We start from the raw sequence: 24,647 nt of genomic DNA on the forward strand, positions 1-24,647 counted from the left end.
CAAATGCGACCGTTTTCCCCTCTTTCCCAAAAAAACATGCATATAACATGCTGTATTATAGATAGTTTACATGATAAAAATAACCTTAAAGTTAAGACATGCCTCTGGGTTTAATCATTTAAACGGCCCGTTGAAGTTTAGTTGTGTGTTTTCATGCATTGAATTTTTGTTTTGTTTTTTCACAGCACGTCATGTTGTGATAATGAAACTCACGGAACACTTCACTTAATGATTTTATGGTGATTTATGTTAACCGGGTCAATTTTATCAAAAACTATGCACTGTGGCTTTAATTCAGCGTGAGCAGCGCGGCAAAAACACACTTGACGCCGAAACGATCGCGGCACTGCCGCTTCTGCGCCGCCGCGCCGCCTCTGCATGCGGTGTGAATGCTCTAATCTGTTAACATGGGCGCTGTAACGCGTGCAGTGACGTCACCAAGTTTCTGCAGAGTCAATAACTACAGACCTCCTTGTGAGGCCTTCAGTTTAGCTCAAGAACAGTGCATAGAGAGCTTCATGGGACGGGTTTCCATGGCTGAGCAGCTGCATCCCAATGCAAAGCGTCGGATGCCACTGGACTCTCTAAAATCACGCTTCTCTGTCTGACAATCCGATGGACGAGTCTGGGTTTGGCGGTTGCCAGGAGCACGGTACCTGCCTGACTGCATTGTGCCAGTTGTACAGTTTGGTGAATTGGGGATTGGTGTGAGGTTGTTTTTCAGGGTTTGAGCTTGGTTCCTTAGTTCCAATAAAAGGAATTCTTAATGTTTCAACATACCAAGACATTTTGGACAATTTCATGCTCCCAACTTTGTGGGAACAGTTTGGGGATGGCCCCTTCCTGTTCCATCATGACTGCGCATCAGTGTACAAAACAAGGTCCATAAAGACATGAATGAGTGAGCCCCGACCAAAGCCCAATCCATATTTTGTACTACATTTAAATCCATTTAATAGCGTTCCCCTCACAACCAGAAAAACAACAGGAAAAGAAATAATGCACTACAGAGAAATGTGCGTGTTCAATGAGCATTTTGTGGGAGTGCATTGAGACATCCTGTCTGAGCATCACTGCAGTAGATTCAAGTTATGAGGCCTTCAGCAGTAGATAATTAGAGGTGTATTACACTGCACAGACCTCACAAAGCAAGGCAGGAAATCAATTATCATCAGACCCAGGTGAAATATCATTTTAAGCCAAGGCTCGCGTTCTCCTGGCTCGATACTGTGACATTGGCACGGATGTACTGATCAGAAGTCTGAGCAGTGAGAGAATGCCTGGGCTCTTGGTTTATAGCTTGATGAAAATAGAATCATGATTACCTCTATAGAAGAAAAAAAAAAGGCTTAGAGCTGCCAAGACTTGAACCGTTGATGAGGATGGCTGAATAAAACACTGATTGATAAAAATGATCTGGAAAACATACAACCATACAAGCCCATCCATCAAAATGTCTTTATGGCTGCTTATAGAAGATGCATAATGATTAATTAGTCTTTGTGTTTCACCAAGTCTTTTAACACATATGAATTATCATCTCCCAACCCTCAGAGTGAAGAAATGGCTGGAGGCTGTTTCATTTGCTCTTAATAGGGCAATTAACATTCTGATTTATATCTTGTGACACTGCAAGAGTTTTATTGTTTCAGATGGACTGACGTGCAACAAAGGAGGAGCTAAAGCAGGTTAAGTGTCAATTTTCTATACTATTTAAACTGAATTTGAGGCACGTCTTGTGTTTAATTATAAAAACAAACCTTTCTTTAAATGGCCTTTCTGTAAAGGATTTTAAAAAGGGCCGTGTTGACACACTAATGCTTCCCCTGGTTGTGTCCACAGAGATGACCTGCAGGTTAATTACAATTAACAGGTGCAGCCCAGTAAATGGACCAGATCATAATCAGAAACGAGCCAGACAACAAATTATTCAAAACACAGACAGATATGAAATATTAAATTATGTAAACTAAAGATAACCCCAGAAAGTGCACCCTGGATGTTTAAATAATATAATATATTATAATGTACCTTAGTTAAATAAAGGCTGTGCTGTGAATCATAATTTAAATAACACAGCGACAGCGACACAATCGCATTTTAGACAAATTTCCGGCAATTTTTTCTATAATAATATAATATAATTATTAATTATACTGTATTAATAAAATTGTATTGTAACACTTTAAATTAAGGTTCCATTAGTTAATGCATTCATTATTAACATTGAGCAATACAGTTGTTATTCATCTAAGTTAACTGTACAGTGTTAGTTCAGCTCAGGTCAATTAAATTATATTTACAACTTTTGATTTTAACAATGTATTAATGAATGTTAAAAATGAATTAAGATAAAAAAAATGTTTTTCATAGTTCATGTTAACTAATGTAGTTAACTAATTTTAACAAATGGAACAAAACAAGTTCCATTTGTTTACAATTTTGTATAATAATATTGTAATTGTATTTATTCGTTGTACTAATTGTATTATTACTATTATTATTATTATTATTATTATTATTATTATTATTATTATAAGATATGGTTTAAAAAATGAGTAGCTCAAAATTGTAATTTTATCACCTCCAAGACTATCCTTTAACAGGCAGAATTGGAAAAAGAGAAAGAGAGAGTGGGAGAAGCCATTAATGAGAGACACAGTGGAGAAATGCTATTACGAAGAGCAAGGGGAAAGGAAGCTAGAGAAAGAGTCAATTTTCACAGCTTCCTAAAAGTAGGGCAGTGAGATTCACAGCGGGGTTTTGTGAAGACACCTGATTGGCTGAGGTAAAACAACCATGTTTAATAAGCAGAGCTCAAGCACCTCCCAACAGAAGTGTTGAAACATTCAATGAGCATGATGATGACACATGAACATGAGCCCTGCCACAAGCATCAGTACTCAACGGTCTAGACAATTTATCAAGAAAACCTTGGGCGAGGATGCCAAGGACATCTTTTTGCTGGCTGTGCTTCTCCTTCAGAATAATTACGTACCAAAGCCTATAGCATCCATTCTTAGTTTAAGATTAATATACAGTTTGTTTCTGGACACTTAAGCCACACTTAATAAATAACAATAATAAATGCATTAAAAAAATAAAACAGCATCTGCAAACAAATAATATTAAATCATTTCTTAGAACTAGCTTGACTTTTTAGAGTTGTTGCATTGAAGCCATTGCCTCCTAAAGTTCACACAGGTACAACACAAATTGCGAAATCCAACCAGTGCACTTATACATTGCAATATAATGCAATGACTTTCATACCTTTTAAGGGTCATTACAAGATAAACAGTCATCATTTGACATCTACTGACCAACAAAAAAGCTTGGGAAGCACGATTATGGCAAAATCATAATTGTTAGTACTTCCATTTATGGGTGGGTGATCTTAAAAAAAATCCATGATCTTTACGTTTTAAAAATCGTAGAGATCATGAGCTTTATGTATTATCAATATTTTGACACCGCACCAGACTTTTATTTTGAGAACGCCGGCTCTGAAAGCTGCTGTGCCTGAGCACACAGCGCTAATATTCTTTTCATTCGTTACTGTTGTTTAACAGTTTTGTCTAATAAGTTACTGGATAGAACTGTTAAAAAAAAAAAAGTAAACTGTATACAGAAGAGTGTCACAGCGTTTACTTTTTATATTAGAAACAGAAAGGCAAACACTATTCATACTTTCTCATTTACCGTCAGCATTCAGCAAATACTCATTTATATGATTTAAACAAATCTTTAACTATCTAATAAACATCTAATTTTACAAATCTTGCAGGCTTAGTCGAATCCAATATTCTGAAGAGCGCATTTTGATATTGTGTTAAAAATTTGCCTATTTAAATCAATATAATTTCTAATAAAACATTTGTTTTTGTGAAGCTACACATTCACTCAAGACATGAATCATTGGCTCTTTTAGCAGCTTGACAAGCAAATCTGTTATTCAAATGCTGAATAAATTATGCACAATGCGAGTTACACTACAGTACTAGAACGTTCTCATCCCATAATAATCACTAAAGCTGTTCACAGTTTCAAAAGACTGTTAGAGCTCTGCAGTTCAGAGAGAGTTCAAACACCATGAACTCTCAAACACTCCCCATACAATAAATTAAACTGTCCATACTGCAGAATGAACTCGTATTTACACTGACTGAACCTTGATTTATGAGAATGTTGGAGTTGTCACATAGCTTATTTGTGGTGTGTGTGTTCGTGTTCATTTAAGCCAGATGACTAATCATATGTTTATATTAATTTAATTAATTAAAAATATACTGCGGAGCAGTTTGCCGCCAAGTACTGAGTTTAGGTACATTTTTGTGATGCGTTCCAGTTCATGGAGATCGAGACGGCAGAAAGCGCATCCTGTTTGTTTTCTTTATTTTAAAAAGCACAATGTTTTGTTTTTATTGTGAGTTTACACATATAAAAGTAGTCTCTTCAGTTTCGAATGATGTATTATTCTTATTTGTGTGACCAAAAATGACACAGTATATTAAGTTGTTTCCGCTGTTAAAATGAAAAAATCCAAGTGATCGTGCCAGCACCTAATAGCGCACATTTATATCTAAGTTAGAGCGAGCGGCCAAGTAAAGTTGCTACTACTTACATGTTTCAAATGATAAGCCATATTTGAGATCAATGGATGACAAGCGAACATTTGGATTTCCTGCCCGACATACTATAATTACCACAAGGACTCGCGGTTAATGATTTGTCCCTCGCGGACTGCGTAACTTTGCCACTTCCTGTGGAGTGTTTTTTCTTCCTGTGACTAACCGACAAATACAATTTGCAAGGGCTACCAAGTAAAAAAAATAGGGAGCTATTTCTGCATGTTTTCAACCTGCGCATGGGGGATGGGAGATTACACCCACAGCTCAGCTCGCAGCTGCAGGAATTTATGTAAACGGAGCTATGTTGAGCAAAGTAAGTGTTTCAACTTGTCAAATTAAATCCTATGAAAGTTAAGCTTCCAAAGGCATGAACTGAAAACACATCAGACTGAACACACGCTGTGAATGTATGCCGTGAGCGCAGTCGCAATAACCTCAGCTCTCATCACAAGGGCTCATTCAGCTCATTCATGACAGTGAATGTAATCTGACTTCTGCTGCGTTCCTGCTGTGACACTCGTGCAGCGACTTACTCATTATATCAAACAGACAGGTTCAGTTTTTAATTATAGTGTCTGTTCTCTAACTGAACTGATTTTATGAAAATGAACACGGTGGGAAAGTGATCCAGTCAGTGATTCAGTAGCTGTGGCTTTGGGAGTGGCCTCGTAGGGCTGCGAAGCATTCTGGGAATTGTAGTCTTTCATCCCCATGAGACAAAAATACATTTTCTGTCTTTTCTCAGTCTAGAAGGCACCAAATTCAAAAATAATTTTTGACCCAGTTTAAATACAGATTCATCTTCCCAGCGCTGAAGGTCAACCTCTTCAAAAAACTTCTTTGTAATAGAATAATTACATAAGAGCAGACCTAAATTAATTGTTATAATTGACTCTCAATTGTAACGGTCTAGTACCAGTTGTCTAATCAACAAATAATTGTTAAGTACAAGAGAGTTTCAATAAGACAAAACATAGACTTAACAAGACAACAGAGTGTGCTCAGGAAATAAATCATTGACTAGGTCTCTCTCTCCTCTTTGAGCCTTTTAGAGCCACAACTAAAGCAGGTTCACAGCACTGGGGTGAAAGTCAGTTCAAAGCATCACCTCAGACTTGAACACAACTCCCTGCGGAGAATCAAACACACAGTCTGAGAGAAAGAGAGCAGACTCACCTGCTGCGCAGTCTGCCTCATCTTCGCCATTTTCGCAGTCTCTTTCCCCGTCACACCGCCAGGACAGCGACACGCACTTCCCTCCACAGTCAAACTTCTCTGGTGGACACGTCTGTTTGACTGCTGTGGAACAGAAGCAGATGTTTGAACAGGTAAACCTAAAACATGTGGCAAGTAAACCAACTGGCATTAAATCAGCACTCACTGTGTTCCCGGGATCTTTTCGGAATGTTTTTTTTTTAGCATGTTTTTGCTTTTAAGTCCGTTTATGCAGTTTTTACGGCTGTTGAAGCACGTCAGAATGAGGAAGTGTTGGTGGAGTACCAACTATTACTAAGTATTTAATGAGCTAGAGTTTTCAGTAGTGTCACCGAATGTACAGTATTGTTCAAAATAATAGCAGTACAATGTGACTAACCAGAATAATCAAGGTTTTTCGTATATTTTTTTATTGCTACGTGGCAAACAAGTTACCAGTAGGTTCAGTAGATTCTCAGAAAACAAATGAGACCCAGCATTCATGATATGCACGCTCTTAAGGCTGTGCAATTGGGCAATTAGTTGAATTAGTTGAAAGGGGTGTGTTCAAAAAAATAGCAGTGTGGCATTCAATCACTGAGGTCATCAATTTTGTGAAGAAACAGGTGTGAATCAGGTGGCCCCTATTTAAGGATGAAGCCAACACTTGTTGAACATGCATTTGAAAGCTGAGGAAAATGGGTCGTTCAAGACATTGTTCAGAAGAACAGCGTACTTTGATTAAAAAGTTGATTAGAGAGGGGAAAACCTATAAAGAGGTGCAAAAAATGATAGGCTGTTCAGCTAAAATGATCTCCAATACCTTAAAATGGAGAGCAAAACCAGAGAGACGTGGAAGAAAATGGAAGACAACCATCAAAATGGATAGAAGAATAACCAGAATGGCAAAGGCTCAGCCAATGATCACCTCCAGGATGATCAAAGACAGTCTGGAGTTACCTGTAAGTACTGTGACAGTTAGAAGACGTCTGTGTGAAGCTAATCTATTTTCAAGAATCCCCCGCAAAGTCCCTCTGTTAAAAAAAAGGCATGTGCAGAAGAGGTTACAATTTGCCAAAGAACACATCAACTGGCCTAAAGAGAAATGGAGGAACATTTTGTGGACTGATGAGAGTAAAATTGTTCTTTTTGGGTCCAAGGGCCACAGGCAGTTTGTGAGACGACCCCCAAACTCTGAATTCAAGCCACAGTACACAGTGAAGACAGTGAAGCATGGAGGTGCAAGCACCATGATATGGGCATGTTTCTCCTACTATGGTGTTGGGCCTATTTATCGCATACCAGGGATCATGGATCAGTTTGCATATGTTAAAATACTTGAAGAGGTCATATTGCCCTATGCTGAAGAGGACATGCCCTTGAAACGGTTGTTTCAACAAGACAATGACCCAAAACACACTAGTAAACGGGCAAAGTCTTGGTTCCAAACCAACAAAATTAATGTTATGGAGTGGCCAGCCCAATCTCCAGACCTTAATCCAATTGAGAACTTGTGGGGTCATATCAAAAATGCTGTTTCTGAAGCAAAAGCAAGAAATGTGAATGAATTGTGGAATGTTGTTAAAGAATCATGGAGTGGAATAACAGCTGAGAGGTGCCACAAGTTGGTTGACTCCATGCCACACAGATGTCAAGCAGTTTTAAAAAACTGTGGTCATACAACTAAATATTAGTTTAGTGATTCACAGGATTGCTAAATCCCAGAAAGAAAAAAAAATGTTTGTACAAAATAGTTTTGAGTTTGTACAGTCAAAGGTAGACACTGCTATTTTTTTGAACACACCCCTTTCAACTAATTGCCCAAAAACCTTGATTATTCTGGTTAGTCACATTGTACTGCTATTATTTTGAACAAGACTGTAGGGTTTCCATCCCCTAGCACTCAAGCATCATGCACATTATGGTTTTAATGTCATATTGTATCGTACAAGCAGCTTTATCACAGAGCACACAGGAGACTTGAGCTGTGTCCAAAATTGCATACTGTATAGTAAGTACTACATTTGGTTTAAAAATGTACTGCATTACCATTAAACAATTATGTTCTATATAGTGTGTAGTATGACTGGAATTCGCATGTGCTGTGTTTGCCATGTGGTCACTGTCACGTGACCAACACGAGCACCTGTACAGCGATTTATAAATTAACATGACAGAACATAGCAATCGATGACTTAAAGATAGTCAACTCCACATCAACTACATAAATTCATCAATTTACCATGCAGAAAAATCCTGTTGCATTCTACATGTTGTCACTTCTTGAGTCTCTCCATCTGTGTCCGACTCGACCGGTTCGAACATATAAGGCTGAACAATTTCTGACATTTTCAGTGTGTGAGATTGTCCTGTTTTGTTGTTGCCGGTATGCCGGAGCATTGGAAGCTCCGCCCTCTTCTTGAAATGGTGTCGGAAGCCCCAGCTCATTTGCATTTAAAGGGACACACACAAAAACGGCACATTTCTGCTCACCCCCAGAAAGTGGTAATTTTAACATGCTCAAAAAAAGATTTGTGAGTATTTTGAGCTGAAATGTCACATTTCACACTCTGGGGACTGAACTAAACTGAAATTAAAACTGAATGTGACGATAACATTACATAATTTAATTTAATAATTGATCTGATCATTAAAACAAAAAAATTCCACCTAAAAAAAAAAAAAAGGAAAAAAAAAAAGCTGCAAAACAGGATCTCTGTTCACCCCAAACAAAATATGGTCATAATTTACTCACCCTCATGTCATTCCAAACATGTATGACACAAAATAAAATATCAGGGTGAGTAAATAAAGACAGAATTATAATTTTTAGGTGAACTATCCATTTAAGTGAGAGTAAACGGGATCAGGCGGCAGATCAGAGAGCCTGTGGCCCTCGTTTTAGCAGATCTGTCCCCCTCTTTCCTTCACAGTCACGGTCAATCTGCTCCATTTGGCAGGCTGTCTGTTGATATTAGATTACAGTTTGAGAGGTATCAGAAATGGAGGCATAAATAAATCATCTCTGGCTGCAGAGACCTGGAGAGCCGCCACAGTCAATGAGTCTGCCGGGGCCATTCAGCTGCTCTTATATCAGAAAGAATTCAGAGGGGCCCAACAAGTTGTACCAATTAGCCTGGCCAAGGATATGTTGTATAAACTATATAGAAATGGCAGCGGTCAATTTTGAGTGAATTTATTATCCATCACTGGATCTGGTTCATCATTTAAATGAGTGATGCATATCAAACGAGGTGTGATTTCTCCATTACTGCAGCACTTGTCCAAACCTTCAGTATCATTCATCAAGCAAGATGGCAGTCATTTATCTTCCTGACTTTATTTAAATATGCTTTTTTGAATGCAAGCCAGCCTTGCTACTGAAATGTGTTAACCAACAGTGTCATTTCATCACACTTTATGACATCCAAAATGCTTTTTTCAGGATCTGCAATGCAGTAATGCTGTGTCTTAGTGTGCAGGAGGGTTTGAACTAAAACAATTGTAGTGCTTCATAGATTCATAAGCCACAACAAGAGGATATCAAAATTCTGAAAACATCAACAGGGCGCATTAAATCTGGAGCTTTGTTCCTTGCTGTCTACTACATAGGCAGCTGACAGCATCTATCTGAGATGCAACCTTATAAGTGACAGATTTGGAACGTTCTACACATCATCTGTTGCAACAAAACAGCACAAATCACGTGAAATACACAGGAGACTTGGTTCACAATATATTCTAACTGTCAAACGTTAGAATGTTGCTAAGCTAAAGGCACAGGAACAAACATAAAATATGCAGCACAGAGCACTCAAATATTTGGTAATGGTAATAATCAGATGGAAATAACAACTAATAATCAATATTTTTATGTACTGCTAGTATATTGTTAATTGTGCTGCTATTATAGTGCAGCTATTGTTAATTGAAACATGTAATAGAATTTTATTGTTTTGTTAAAGGAAGAGTATGTAAGATTGTGGCCAAAACTGGTAATGCAGGTGTATCCCCTCTCCCCCTCCCCCCTGACTCGAGGTTGCCAGATCGGCTGCAGGATCCAGCAGGAATGTTTGTAGCTGCAGCTGTGGTAACTAGAGCAGATCTGGCAACCCAGATGCCCAAACACTACTGACTTTGTGATTGGTCAACAGCTGGAGGGCGGAGCTTCAGGCCAAAACACAACATGTCAACAACATCAGATGAGGACTGCAACAACAACTTTTAAATGACAATATCCTGGCAGGACTACTGTTGTCAGTGATATAAGTATTTGAAATGAACATGATTTCTTAATGTCTAGTGACATATCAGGGCCATTTTATGATTAATTGAAATACATTTCTTACATACAGTGCCTTTAATCTCGTAACTAAAGTTGAAATAAAATAAAATATTAAAAATATATATATCATTATAAACAAAAAATTGAAATTATGTCTTCTGAGTTTAAGTGCTAAAAATGCTCAAACTAAAACCGAAATAAAAAGTAAAGACTTATTAAAACTAAATAGGAATTAACTATTTTATAATAATAAAATAAAACAACAAAATTACATAAAATTACTAAAACTACAATGAGACATAAAAATAAATACAAAAAGAAAACTCAGAAACTCAGTTTCAGTCAATCTCAGGTCAATCTTGAGTACCTATAGAGTAGTATTGCATCCTTCATATCTCCAAAAAGTCTTTAGTATTATTATATTTATAAAAGAAATATGGGCTGTACCGAGTCTTTCCGAAAAGTGTGGAGAAGAAAACACTACCCTAAATAAACCATGGCTATCAATCAGATTCAACTAATACAGATATGATCCAGAATCAGATCCGGAGGATTAAAAAAAAAAATTGAACAGGAGAAGCAACAACAGCAGGATGTCCATCTCTGTGGTATGTACTGTATATTGTACTGTATATATAAATTATTTAAACAGTCAATAAGTTGATAAATCACTACTTACTGCTTGCAGGAATATAGTTGTAATTGCCACTTTCTTCAGTTTAAGACGCTGAGCCAAGCTTGCTTGAAATGGGCCGAGCAAACGAACGATCTTGAATTAAATTGTTGCGGTATCCGATTATAATAAACATCAACCAAGACTGTTGACATTTTTTGTCTGTGGGAAGGGTATGAAAAGTCCTCACGTCCCCTGCACAGCCTGGAACATGACATGTGTCCATGATCTGCCTTTGCTATCCTCGCGTGACGCTTGTTTACCTGCAGTCCTGATGATTCGGCTTCGTCAGTTCTGCCTGACAATGAACATGTCCGGACAGATGCAAATATTGGGGGCGTACATATTAATGATCCCAGCAATTGCGTCACAGTTGCCGTTATGTTGAGAATCATTTATTTTTCCGTGGTGTTTTTCCATGCATAATATTTACATTAGAAGTAGGAGGCAATGATGTTTGAGACTCACAGTATGTGATGTCCATGTACTGAACTCTAATTATTTCACTTTGGCAAGGTTAATTCAATTTTTCATTCTAGGGCACCTTTAACTTTTAATTTGTATCAAACCCTGGTGCATTTGCATTCAATCATTTATACGTTCATTATTGTGATTTTTTTTATTTATTCAGAGCTATTATACGGAGCAGATAGAACGACTCTTTCTGCTGCTTGCGAATGAACTCCTTTGAGGAGAAATCTGTCTAGGAGCCATTCATTTGCCTTTTTGATTGCACTCCCTCTGCAAGATTACACTGCACACTCACTCTCACTCATATCATCACCACTGTCATCTCGCCACCATCCTCCCCTGTCCATACATCAGGGGGTAGGCTCTGCTCCTGCCTTCATCTTCAGGGAGGAAATCCAAGCATCCGCTACCCCCTGGATTCGGACTATTGACAAGGTCTACTCATTGTACACAAACTGTAAATAAATCTTATTCAAATGTTATTCTGGCCTCCTGAGTCTTTCGGGTAGAACTAATGACGTCATTGGTTAAAACTCATGTGCAGGTTACTTTATTTACTGAACAAGTTTGGACCCGAGTTCGAGTTGTTTTGACATTTACCCCTCGCCCCAATATTGCATTTTACTTTGAATTGCACAAAAGTGATAATGAACCGCATAAAGGTAAGTCATCACAAAAAAATATATAAATTTTACTTTGAACTGGATAAAAGCAGTCAAAAATTGGACAACATTTTTTTCCCTCCCTTGAGCTACAAGATATAGAACATCTTTTTGGATTCTTTAGTCTTGATAAAACTCTGTTTTAAAATTTCAATTGAGTTATTATTTTACATTAAATATATATTTACATTTTACAGAGAAATGTTGTAATTTTATCATATTTTATCATTTTGTTAAAAAACAATTGTGAGAAAATTAAGAAATTAGTGTTGTGTATCGTCTCGTGAGTTGAGTGAATTGTTACATCCCTAGCATTGAGTGCATCTTCTTGCGCTTGAATAGTTGAAAATCACAAACACGCACACAGGAATCGCTAGGTCTTCCGCCTTATCACATTTAATTTAGATTTTTAGGTGGAAAAAAAACTGTAAGCTTTGGCAAACTTCCACTATTGGATTTCTTGGATATGTGTGCTTCATGGTTGTTTCTTTCGAATGATCCAGACCGCCAGGTAATAAATAAGGAGCCAAGCCTGCGGGGCCCTACGCATTTGTGTGTTTTGTATGGTGGTTAACAACATTACCATTCACATTCATGTGGATTGCGCCAAAAAGATTATCTTGGGTTCAGTGCCAATTTTTCGTGTGAGCCATGCTGTTTCAGAGTAAACTGCCACTGTGAAAGCAATCTAAAAAGGTTTATGAAAAGGTGGTAAAAGGGAAGAGAAGGTGAATAAGTGAAAGAAAATGTGTGGAAGAAGTGACAACAAGGTCAGAGGAGCTTCCTTCAGTCCCATGTGACCTCACACTTGTGCTGTATGCAGTGAGGTGTGAGGTGAGAGAGTGCGGTGTGGGGAAAAGGTCGCGGTGGACTCAGAGGAGACATCTGGCTTTGCTGATGGCTATTTGATGAAGGGCTTCTTAACTCCACTCAACTCAAATCAGCCGATATTAGTCTCTAAACACATTTAACTGATCCCCACTTCATAGTCATTTCTGCTGTCAGGAGGGCTGCCATATGAAAATAGAGTACAGGAAAATCATGTGCCGGAACATTAATGCAGTCATATTTAACTTAAAGCTGCAGTACAGCATATCTGAGCCACAAGCGACACCAATGAGAATAGAACGATTTAATTTAGTTTGGGGGCTGAATATATGTGTAATGGAGAGACCCTAAAGTTGTCTTCAATCACTTTTTTTTACTGTGTTCTTACTATTCCTCTGCATTTTATAATAAATATGTGGCGTTTTATATTTCCTTGTTATAGAGCTCATTTTAGCAAATTTTTGGGAAATGTTGAAATGTGTTGGTTTTATCCGTTATTGTATTTATTAACTTGTTTTAACTTCTCATTGTGTATTCATTGATCATGCTGAAGCAATTTTTTTTTAAAGGTGCGCTCTACTTAGTAAGCTGGAAAAAGTGTATTCAAGACAGCCGTCACGAGAGTAAAGGGGATTGGTGGACGGATCATGTTTGTTTTTTTTGTGGGAATTTGAGCAAGGTTATTGTAGCACTGCTTGAGCCTCAATAGACGCAGAGGGGAGTTTGTACAGTTAGACTGTTTTTACTGATAACCTGTTTTATTTCTGCTCTTAACCTTAAACAGTATATCCTGTTTTTTTTCTGAACAAGAAACACACTCATAAAAGTAGATTGCATTATGGAAACTTGTTTCTGTCACAGAATAAAACAAATAAAAAGGCTTTTTTGTCTCACAATTGCAAACTGTAATTTACTTTTATCCTACAATTATGAATTTATAACTTGCAGTTGCATGTTCAAAAGTCAGAATTGTGAGATGTAAACTTTGTAATAATAAATGTTTCTTGAGCAGCAAATCATCATATGGTGCATTCAAGTCCTCCTGGGAATTTTGTATTTATGAGGTGAGAAGTCGTGTTTGTGAAATCATGTGCATTCAAGTCTCATTGGTCGGAGTAAGATGGCGGTGTACCTTCGTTTAATGAATTTCACGGAAATACAGCAAGGTTTGTTAACTCTGCTTATAGAAAATAAAGAGAAAAAAGAATTTGCATCAGTTAAGTTTTAATCTTTTACGTTTTTAATGAATCTATGGAGCCTCTGTAAACTCTATCGTTATATATTAGGCTAATTGTTATATTACAATGCTAGTTTTGTTGTAAATGACAAATCCTGAAATTGTCACTGCTAAATACCCGTTATATTGTACTATAGACATTGCATCCGTTAATTCCGCCATGTTTCTCACTGACACGCCCCCAGCTCAGGTCGGGGGTTAAAGAAAATCCCGAACTTTCCACTGTTATTTACGACTTCGTGGTGGCTGAAAATTCAGCTTTACATCACAGGAATAGATTACATTTTAAAATGTATTAAAGCCACAATAGATAAATAAAAATTCCGCTGCTAGAGGTCTCTTATTCAAAACAAAGGTATAGCTTGTTGATGCCTTGATTTCACCTGGAGCTTTTAATATGCCACAGACAATCACTTCTGCTTCTTCCAGTCATGTGGTCATATGAGGGGTAATATGTGGTCATAATGCGGCGCTGTTTTATCATATTCAATACATTGTTTGAGTGTGTTGAAAGTTATAATGTTACTCAATGCGTTCGCTAGGTCCACACTGCAGTAAGATAGATCGATATTCGGCATGGTAAAGCATGGTTCTCAAGAAAACGAGATTTAAACAATAAGACTAACTGGGTTGAGCTTTATAACAATGATTTGTTTTATGACAATAAATGTGTCCAAACATTTGCTCACCTGTCTTTAAAAAAAAAACATGTAATATATTAAAGCATCTTTGAAGTTACCATGGTTTCTACAAAATGAAACAAACCGTAAATCGAGGGTAACGTGAGTGTGATGTTTATTCCAGGGATATTTTAATCCAAAAATCGTACATTTTGTGCCTTTGACATAGAAAACAAGCATCATAAATTGTAATGTTTCACAATATTAGTGTTTTTACAGTCTTTTTTATTTTCAATCAAAGTGTGAAAAAATGTTACTGACCCAAAACTTTTGAATGGTAGTGTGTGTACAAAAAAAAAAATCTCTAACACAATAACATTTTATTTAATGAAACATTTACAGAACACTATAGCTTGACTATTGTTAGCTCCATTGTTAACTACATGTTGTTATTGAGGCACAAACTAGGTTATAGATGTGGGCCAAATTAAAGAGGCAGAAAGCAAAAAAAAAATTGAATTATTTAAGCACTGCTTTAGTTCAGCTAGCATTATAGTTCAATTCATAGACGGATCCGTGAACTAGTAATAATCCTTTGATTTTAACTGGGTAATGTTACAGCTGGACAGGCTTCGATATACTAAAAAAAAAAAAGATTTATGTACTAGTCCAGCAGTGATACTAAACATATTGGACAGCATATGGCAGTCAATTACATAAAGTGGGGCAGCAAAGCCCTGGTTGTGTCGTATTTTGACGTTAGAGATCACAAACATTCTCAGCTTTCAGCCACTAATGCTTTCCTTATGAATGCTTAGTCTTTCCTTTTAAAAGCCGTTAAACCGGCTTTTATAATTCCTGTGTTTCACTGCAATAGTAAAATGTTAAATGTGCTGAACATGGAAGCATCATTCATTTTTAAACAAGACATCCAGAATAGCATTCACTAATGTGAGACTGCAAGGTTACTCCAGCATGAAAACTGTGTGCGACAGACAGCAAAGGTGTGTGTGTGTGCGTGCGTGCGAATGTGCTCATGCTATCCTTTTTGTGTGTGTAAAGCTTGGCTTATAGCCATCATAATGGAAAGTGGGCAATCTGGGCATCAGCGATCCTACTTAGGAGGACAGGTTAGAAAAAAAAAATCGGAAATTAAAGGGGTGGTAAAACACATTCTTTCAAAGGCTTGATTGTGTTTGCGGGGGTGCACTGTAACATGTTCATGCTTAGTTTTTTTTTTTTTAAATCATTATTTTTCATAAATTTTACTTTTATTGTACACTGCTCCGTCTCTCCTTGTTAAATCTGTCTGATAGTTTCCTGGTTCCATGAAGCCGGTCCCTCAAAATACGCAATGGGCTCAGATTGTTAGCTGGCTCAACTTTGCAGATGTTGTTTATGCTCAAACCGCAACATTATACACTCGCTAAAGTTAGAAAAGTGAAATCGTGTTTTACCACCCCTTGAAGCAATGAACTTCATTTAGATAATAAGGAATTCATTACAAGATTCCAGCTATTAAAACATTAGGGCTGTCAATTTAACACTAATTTAGGGCGGAAAAAAATAACGTGATAAATGTATGTAATTAATGTAATGTCCCCTGGCCGTTTTGTAAATTTTATAATAAGATAACGTCTTGCCATCGGCACAATTCATACAAGTACAGAATCAGTGGAGACATTCACCCATTCTTGCTTTCAAAAATGTTATGTACACTACCGGTCAAAAGTTTGGAAAAATTACAAATGTATGTATGTATGCATGTATGTATGTATGTATGCATATACAGTATGCATTTATTTATTGTGCTCAACAAAGGTACATTTATTTGATCTAAATTATTAAAATGTAATTTATTTCTGTGATGCAAAGTTAAATTTTCAGCATCATTACTCAGTGTAACATGATCCTTCAGAAATCATATTAATTTGCTGCTCAGTTATGATCAATTATGCTTAATTGTTAATAATGTTACAATCTGTTTTTGCTATTTTACTATTTTTGTGGATTTTTAAGGATTCTTTGCTAAAAAGAAAGTTAAAAAGATTTAAAAAAATAAGAAGTTTTAATTTACTGTGGACAAACAGATTACAGCAAGCCTGGTTTGGACAAGGTGAAACTCTGAGGGTGTTGAACAGCTCTGGGCACAATCTCTGGGTTGCCATAATGCTTTTTTTGCCAAGCCCTGAATGCTGAAAAATAGTTTTTTTGAGGCAAAACACTAAACAAAGCCTTTGAGATATTGCTGGACAAAGTAAATGCTTCATTGTTTATGGCAGCTAGGCAATTCAAAGATGAATGGGGTTTTGTTATGCTACACAGGTTCAGTGCAGGTATTGTGCTTTTGGGGGAAATATTTCTAAAAGATCCAATTATTCCGTTGTTATGAGTGTTGTTGTAGGTCTTCTTTCTTTGCAAGAAATCTCTCAAGTCAAGAAGTTCCAGCTGTACATCTAACAATCCCTATCTATCTATCTATCTATCTATCTATCTATCTATCTATCTATCTATCTATCTATCTATCTATCTATCTATCTATCTATCTATCTATCTATCTATCTATCTATCTATCTATCTATCTGTCTATCTGTCTATCTGTCTGTCAATGCTCTAAATGACTATTTTAATTTGAAATTAGGAAGTAATTTTGAAAATGTTACTCAAACAGATACAATTACATTTATACATCATATACTTTTAAAAATAGCAATAGGTAGAAAATATTTAATGCAAAGTAAGTATTTAATTTTTTTTTTTTTTTTTTAAAAAGCCAACATTTATTCAGACTGGCATTTAACACACTGTAGCACTGTCGTTTTCAGATTTTTAGCCTTGCTTAGTGTATTTTTGTGTAATTTTTCCTTTGGTTATTGCTTAATGTATTTGATATATTTTGTAGGTGTTCTCCTGTTTTAAATGTAAAGCAGCTTGGTCCTCCTTTTGGTTGCTGGAAGGCGCTATACAAATAAAGATTGATTGATTGACTTTCATTTTATATTGAAAAAATGTCTTTAATATTTCACTAAATATTTTTCTCGTCATATATTAAAATCTACTTTTTGGTAAGAATATAAAAGTATATAAAAACAATCATTAAAAAGAAACCTGTATAAATAAAGTATCATAATGACAAATTGTTTATATGTTCCTCACTAGTTTAAGTTAAAACTAAAAGTAACAAATAAACATCCTACATAAGTCTAATGCAGAACAAATATTTATGCAAATGAACATACTAAGTTCCAAATCCCTAATAGCATTCCTAATAGTTTCTTATATCTTGCCTATATCAGCTAATGGTTTTTACACAGAGCATCGGCCTTACTTTGTGAATTCATTAAAAGAGCAGTTGTTGAAATGCGGCTTGAGTATTCACTCCATTTAAATGCATTAGAAGACTCTTTTGTTTGGCATTTCTGTTGAAGATGCTTCTTAAAGATTATGAAATCCTATTAGCATGCACACTCATGAAAAGAACAGTTGCCTAGACTGATGAAAGAAATAAACACAATAATGTGCTCATGTAATGACTTATTATTTAAATCCACATTACTGGCATGGTTGAACTAACATGGTTGTCTGATTCTGCTGACGTTAATGCAGACATGGAGCGGAAAGAGCAGAAATACCGCAGGGAGCTCTCATATTTGAGCTGCAGTCAATCTAAGATGACGTTTCTTGTTCCAGAGCTGTGCTCCTCACCTATAGATGTCGGTGTACTGTAGTCATGGAAACAGAGCCATGGTTTTATTGTGCAACTCACAAAAAACAAACACTGGCAACATCAAATCAGTGTAATCAGTGTCTATTTTTTCACTTGTCAAAACAGTGATAAGAGGCCTGTTGGACAGACTAAACATGTTATTTTTGATTTACTGAGTACCCATGTGCTCAGCTGAACACACTGAAACAACTGAAGCTGGAAAAAGTAATATGGCCAAAAGCATAATTCAAAGAATGACGTTCACTCACTGACACATTGAGTGATGTAATGCTTTTATAAAAAGGCACCAAAATAAAAAATTGTTGTAAATGTTTTGTTGTAAAATTGTTACAACATAACAATTTGTAACAAAAAATTGTATTGTTGTAAAAAATGATGTAAAAGAATTGTACATATTTTATTTTTTCATAACATTTCTTTGTGGTAAATTAATTGTTAAATTAAAAAAATTGTTCAATTAGATTTTGAGTCACAGATGTTCAGTGTAAAGACTGTAGTTTGTCTGCCTGGTTCATTAATCCATTAGACTGTTTACAGCTGCCAAACCATGCAAGAACTCGGTCGGCACATTAATATGGAATTCGGCTGATGTGTGGTCAAAGGTATGCATTTACAATGACAGTTTGAACTACATTACCAGCAACTTTTATTTATATCGTGCCTACACTGTGAATAAAGCTACACTGTGTGATATTTTCCCTCATCTAGCGGTGTAAAGGTATATGACCATCCAGTGAATATTAGTTTCAGTTTCTCTTAATTCTGATTTCGTTTTAACTTCTACGGTGGCTGATTTAGTCCAAGATTAACATGGCAATCCCCCTCTTCACATTCGACACGGTTCCATCGAGTGTTAAAACACGAAAGGCGAAGCTTGAATTTATGGGTATGTCCCTCTTTGGCTAATGTACTTTCAAGATGGAGGGGCAACATGGCTACCAGCATTCGAACCCCTCACCCGTATGCATTTTCAATGGCATATTATAAACTTACAAGAATACTTTATTACTTGAAATAAGTAAATATACATTAATGAGCACATTTTTGAAAGAACTAAGTGTTTTTAGCTAAGAATAAACTAAAAAAGTTACACAGTGTAGCTTTAAAGGAGCTTCTCAAAGCACTTCACAAAAATACTAAATATATAAACTATAGTACACTAGTGTATTAAAACAACACAAATTCAACATCACAATTGTCAATGACAATTGACAATGTCACCACAATTAACATTAAGTAACTTATTTTTTAAAAAATATTTAAGATTGTTTTAAAAGATGTTTAAAAGAGACTGGAATGTACACAACCTGGGATCAGCTAAAGAAAAAGCTGTCACCCATGGGACAAATCTGTGTTTGATGGAAAACCAACAGACCATGCTGAGAAGAGTGAAGTCTTCAGTTAGTAAAACAGGGTTTTAAAAGCAGAGATAAATACCAGTCTATGAAGAGCTTTGTATGTGAGCATATAGATGTTAAAATCAACTCAAAATAGGAGTAATATGATTTCTTGTATTGGTCGTAGATAAAATTCTAGCTGCAAAATGTTGAACATAAGTGTAGCTAGGGCTGGGCGATATGGCCCAAAAAAATTATCACGATATAATTTAGCATATCAGTCGATATCGATAAATATCACGATAAATGTAAAATCTTTATTTCTTTAAAGTTTAAAGGCATATTTTTGCTCATGAGTGAAATATGTAGAAAACAGACAGTTAGCTGTAGTTTTAAACTATCCTTTATTGTCAAAACATGACAAACACTTCCCAAACAAGTGAACAATTTATTTAAACTGAGGTAGATTTATTTATTAAAATCTTAACTGTGGTCAGCATTTTTTTACTCAACACTATATATCAATAATATATCATTATACAGGGCTTGACATTAAGCATGTTCATGTGCTTGTCCTTGGAACAAGTACATCGTTCAAGCTTGTCCAAGTAAAAAATTAGCTTGTCCGGAAAAGTGTGTTTGTGTGTGTGTGTGTGTGTGTGTGTGTGTGTGTGTGTGTGTGTGTGTGTGTGTGTGTGTGTGTGTGTTGTAAATATAATTTATTCTGAAGCAATATTCTCACCAGTGTTCAATCAGCTTTGACATATTTAAATCTGCATATTTGTGGTTTTTATTTTTAATGAATCATTTGAAATTTGTGATATTTTCACCTTTTATAAAGAGCATTTTCCCTTAATCTTATTAAATATAGGCTAAGCTTCATGTTTCATTTTATATTTGTAATTTTGATCAATACATTTAATTAAAATAAAACACTATAAGGGCTGTTACCAATCAAATTAAATAATTTACACTGAAAAATTACAACAGCATTAAATAATGTTTTGAGATTTGTAGTTTTGAATAGACAAATAAGACATGTTGGAAAGTATGTTTAAAGACCAAATTAAACCACCAGTAGGTGGCAGCAGGTGGCCGTCTTAATGAGCGAGTCATTGAGTCGTTCATTCAAACGATTCATTCAAACAATGAATCGTTCATTTACACACGTTGTTGTGAGACGCGTTGCGGTTCTGCTGTGAACGATTTTCGCAGCTGAAACAGAACAAATAATGCAATATTGAGCGTTTATATATTTAATTGTCTAAGTAAAACACTAAGAACGCAATCGGTCAAAAAAAAAGCGTTTTAAGAAACATTTTGAGGCCCCTTATCTTGCCTCACAGTGGATTGGTCCACCGTGCATCTCACCGACACACACACATACACAAACACACCTCACCGACAGTGGGCTGGTCGGGAGAGAAAAGTTCAGTATTTGTGGATCTCCAGTAAGGGCTGTCTAGTCTATTTTATTAATTTTAAACACCAGATGACATTATTTCTCTTTTGATACAGGCGATGCGGAGTCATTAATACATCACCAAAGACAAACAATTATGATAGCGATGTACAAGTCCGATGTTTTAGTGATTATAGTTTGGTAACGTTAGCCTGTTGTAAATAAGTCACCCACTACAGCTAACAAGGTAATAAGCCGGTGTGTGAATGTAGTTAATGTAGATTCACCGCTGTGTTGGGCTGCATGTTATATGGAAGGACTTTGAAGAAACAAGATAATTTAATAATTAAATTCTGTGTGGTGAACGTGAACCTATGATAAGCAGTCCACGCACGTCGCTCTGTTTTATGTCGGATGGGATCGCTAAAATATCTCCAAACCACTGAAGTTGAGCGAACTAACTTGTCAACGATATCTGTGTCCTCCGAGCTGGCCGTGAGCGCTGCAATTTCTTCATTATTGCTCATTTTTATCTCTCCACTTATCTCCAATCCTCCAAGCCTGTCAGCCACAGACTGTAAACATTACCGCGTGCAGCACCCAGACGCCCGGTCTGCAATACGCATGCGCAGCATTACGCATAGCGCGTAAGCATTATATCGAGAATTTATCGACCTGTTGTTATCGTTTTATCGAGGAAAATTATATCGTGATAATTATCGTTATCGTTTTATCGCCCAGCCCTAAGCTTACTGGTATTTAGAGTATGCTTAGAAACCCTTGGAAACTCTGTCATTGCCAACAAAGGGTATATAACAAAGTATTGAGATTAATTTTTGTTATTGACCAAATACTTCTTTTCACCATATTTTGCAAATAACATCTTTAAAAAAAAAATCATACAATGTGATTTTCTTGATTTTCTTCTCATTCTGTCTCTCATAGTTGAAGTGTACCTATGATGAAAATTATAGATCTCTCTCACCTTTTTAAGTGGGAGAACTTGCACAATTGGTTGCTGATGAAATACTTTTTTGCCCCACTGTACATGTAAAGAATTTAAGTCGGTCATGTAAAACAAGAGCTTATTGATGCAGTTCAGTCTGACTGCTATTTTATTTGATCCGTTACTCCTGAAAATTATTGTCCATCCATAATTTTATCTTAGAAATACATTTAGTAAGCAATGAGACAGCCTCACTTTGACAATGTCATCGGCATTAAAAGTGATGTTTTAATACCTAGAGTTTGTAAAAGATGTCCAAGCAGGAATAAATAAAGGCTAAAAAGTAAGGGTCCTAAAATTGAGCCCTGGGGGATGCCAGTAGATAATGGTCACATACCATGATTATAATGGCCTATGCTTCAGTATGCTTTTCAGACCAGTTGGATTCTTTATTACATATTTACATACTTAAAAGGAAGAATGAGCAAACATAACAAATGATGGAACAATCCGCAGGACATACACTAAAATCATTCTCTTTTCTCTGTCTTATCAGTTAATGCAATGGTGAAGTTTTGTGAGAATTTAACTGTGGACTCATTCATCTTTAATGGGAACTTCAGCATAAACAGCACATGCTGTAGATGTCTTTCATGTCTTCCCACTGAACATCATCCCTGAACACACATTTTCAGAACTGGTTGGGGATGGCGACTGAATCATTCATGAGAAAAGTGCACACGCGATGGCAGAAGGTGAAAATGTAATTAAATACTAGATGAGCTGCCCTGGTGAGCTAAGAAATAACTTCCACTGAAAAAAATAACACTCCTATAATTTGATCCACAGGCACAAAATACATTGAAAAGGAGGAATGCTGCTTCTAAAATCATGTTCTGATTTTCAGCCTTAAATACACAGCAAAGCCATGAGTACATAGAGTTGAAGTGAAACTATTCACAAGAACACTACAACATTTAATTTTCCCACATGAGGAAAGAACATTTACTGGATTAATCAGACCAAACATCAGACAAATGCAATCACGTTGCTGCACAACAAACACTCTGGGTGACCAATAAGTAACTGTGTTTAAACGGAGAGGCTATCTTAACTTCAGGTGCCGTTTATAGCAGTGTGTTTAAAATCAGAAGCCTAAAGGAAAGATATGGGTTCAATGCAAGTGCCAAGTTCTATCATTCCGATAACCAAAGAAGAAGAAAAAAGACTTGTCCCACATTTCACAGTAATGCATTATGGATGAGTCATAATGAATAAAGCATTCTGGAGGGTTAAACAACTGAAATGTGGAGCTTGTAATAATATTAAAGCATGTATATTAAATATTCTGTACAAAAAATATGTAACTAAAGCTGTTAAAAGTGTTCTATGTGATCCTTTTAATGCTGAAACTATTATTATGTGGATAAATTTACCCTGTTGACTTCCATTAGAGCAACTCTGTAAACACAGTGTGCTTGTTTTAAGACTGAGGGTTTAAAATTATTTTCTTTTGCAGAATATCACAGATGCTGATAGTACTTAACTTAAATTGAAGCAGTCATTTAAAGGAACACAACAAATTGTTGGGACTTAAGCTCGTATTCCCCAGAGTTAGATAAGTCCATACATTCCATTCTTGATAAGCAGCACAGTAAAGATTACATTTATATGAATGCATGAATGTATTAGTGAGAGTGTCACATCTGATCTTTAGCGTTTTTAGTTCTGCCCTCTGTGACCAAGTTTTCTCTGTTGATTAGTTTATTAGTGTCCACCTGTGTTCATTAGCTATCTTGTTTGTCTCTGTTCATTTAAGGACTTTGTTTTTACCCAGTCTGTCCTCGTAAATGTAAGCGTGAATGTTAGGTTGCTCTTCTCCTGAATCAAACTACTACGTCATCGTACTATGACGTAATACTTCTTGTCCACAACCAAACCGTTAAAGATAGAGTGGCATGTGAATTAATTCTACCCCGGCAGCATCTCTCTACTAATAGTGAAGCTGTGGGTTTTAGCTACTAAGGAATGCCAAGCTATTTTATTGATAATAAATTCTGCTCTACTTAAAGTTTATGTGCGAGTGTGACATGAGCGTGATGTGCGATATACTTTAGTATAGTAATATAGTTTAGAATGGCGATTAACTTGTGTGTATACAATAAGCTGTTTAATGTACCCACATTATTATAGCTATTTGTCATTTTAACTGTTTCAAACAGAGCATAATAGTGGACCTCAAAGACTTATCCTGTTGTGCCCTTTATTTCATGATCAGCGATTAGTAAAGCTTCTTCCGTCATGGAATAGCATTAAAGTCAACTAGCCTGTTCAACCCCTAGTTCAAGAACATTGCAATGTTAATGTATTTGGTCTTGGCAGACTAGATTTGCTATGCATAATGCTGCTTCAGAGCAAGTATAGATTTGCTATTGCAATTAGATACACAGACATGATGCAGTAAGCATGTAAGATCTACTGCGGCTGCTGCATGAATAGACATACATAAATCCCATAACAGATCTAAGGGGGTGGAGCTGGGGAGGTGGAGGGTTTCAGAGGAACTCTTATAGCGTTATGCAAGACTAGCTTACAGCAAACACTGAACAAGACTTTTTAAATAGTTGAACAAGC

The 24,647-nt window shown here is 36.2% G+C and overlaps 1 protein-coding gene across 2 annotated transcripts in view; it reads right to left on the reverse strand.

The window, feature by feature from the left end:
• Positions 1-24,647, reverse strand: part of LOC137090293 (low-density lipoprotein receptor-related protein 8-like) — a 120,037-nt gene that overhangs the window by 56,404 nt on the left and 38,986 nt on the right. For both annotated transcript variants that reach the window (XM_067454211.1, XM_067454210.1), the window contains exon 4: positions 5,808-5,930. In XM_067454211.1, coding sequence (XP_067310312.1) covers positions 5,808-5,930 — 123 coding nt within the window. The remainder of the gene's footprint in view (positions 1-5,807; positions 5,931-24,647) is intronic.

This window comes from Pseudorasbora parva, chromosome 9, assembly GCF_024679245.1.
Source record: "Pseudorasbora parva isolate DD20220531a chromosome 9, ASM2467924v1, whole genome shotgun sequence".
Taxonomy (NCBI): Eukaryota; Metazoa; Chordata; class Actinopteri; order Cypriniformes; family Gobionidae; genus Pseudorasbora; species Pseudorasbora parva.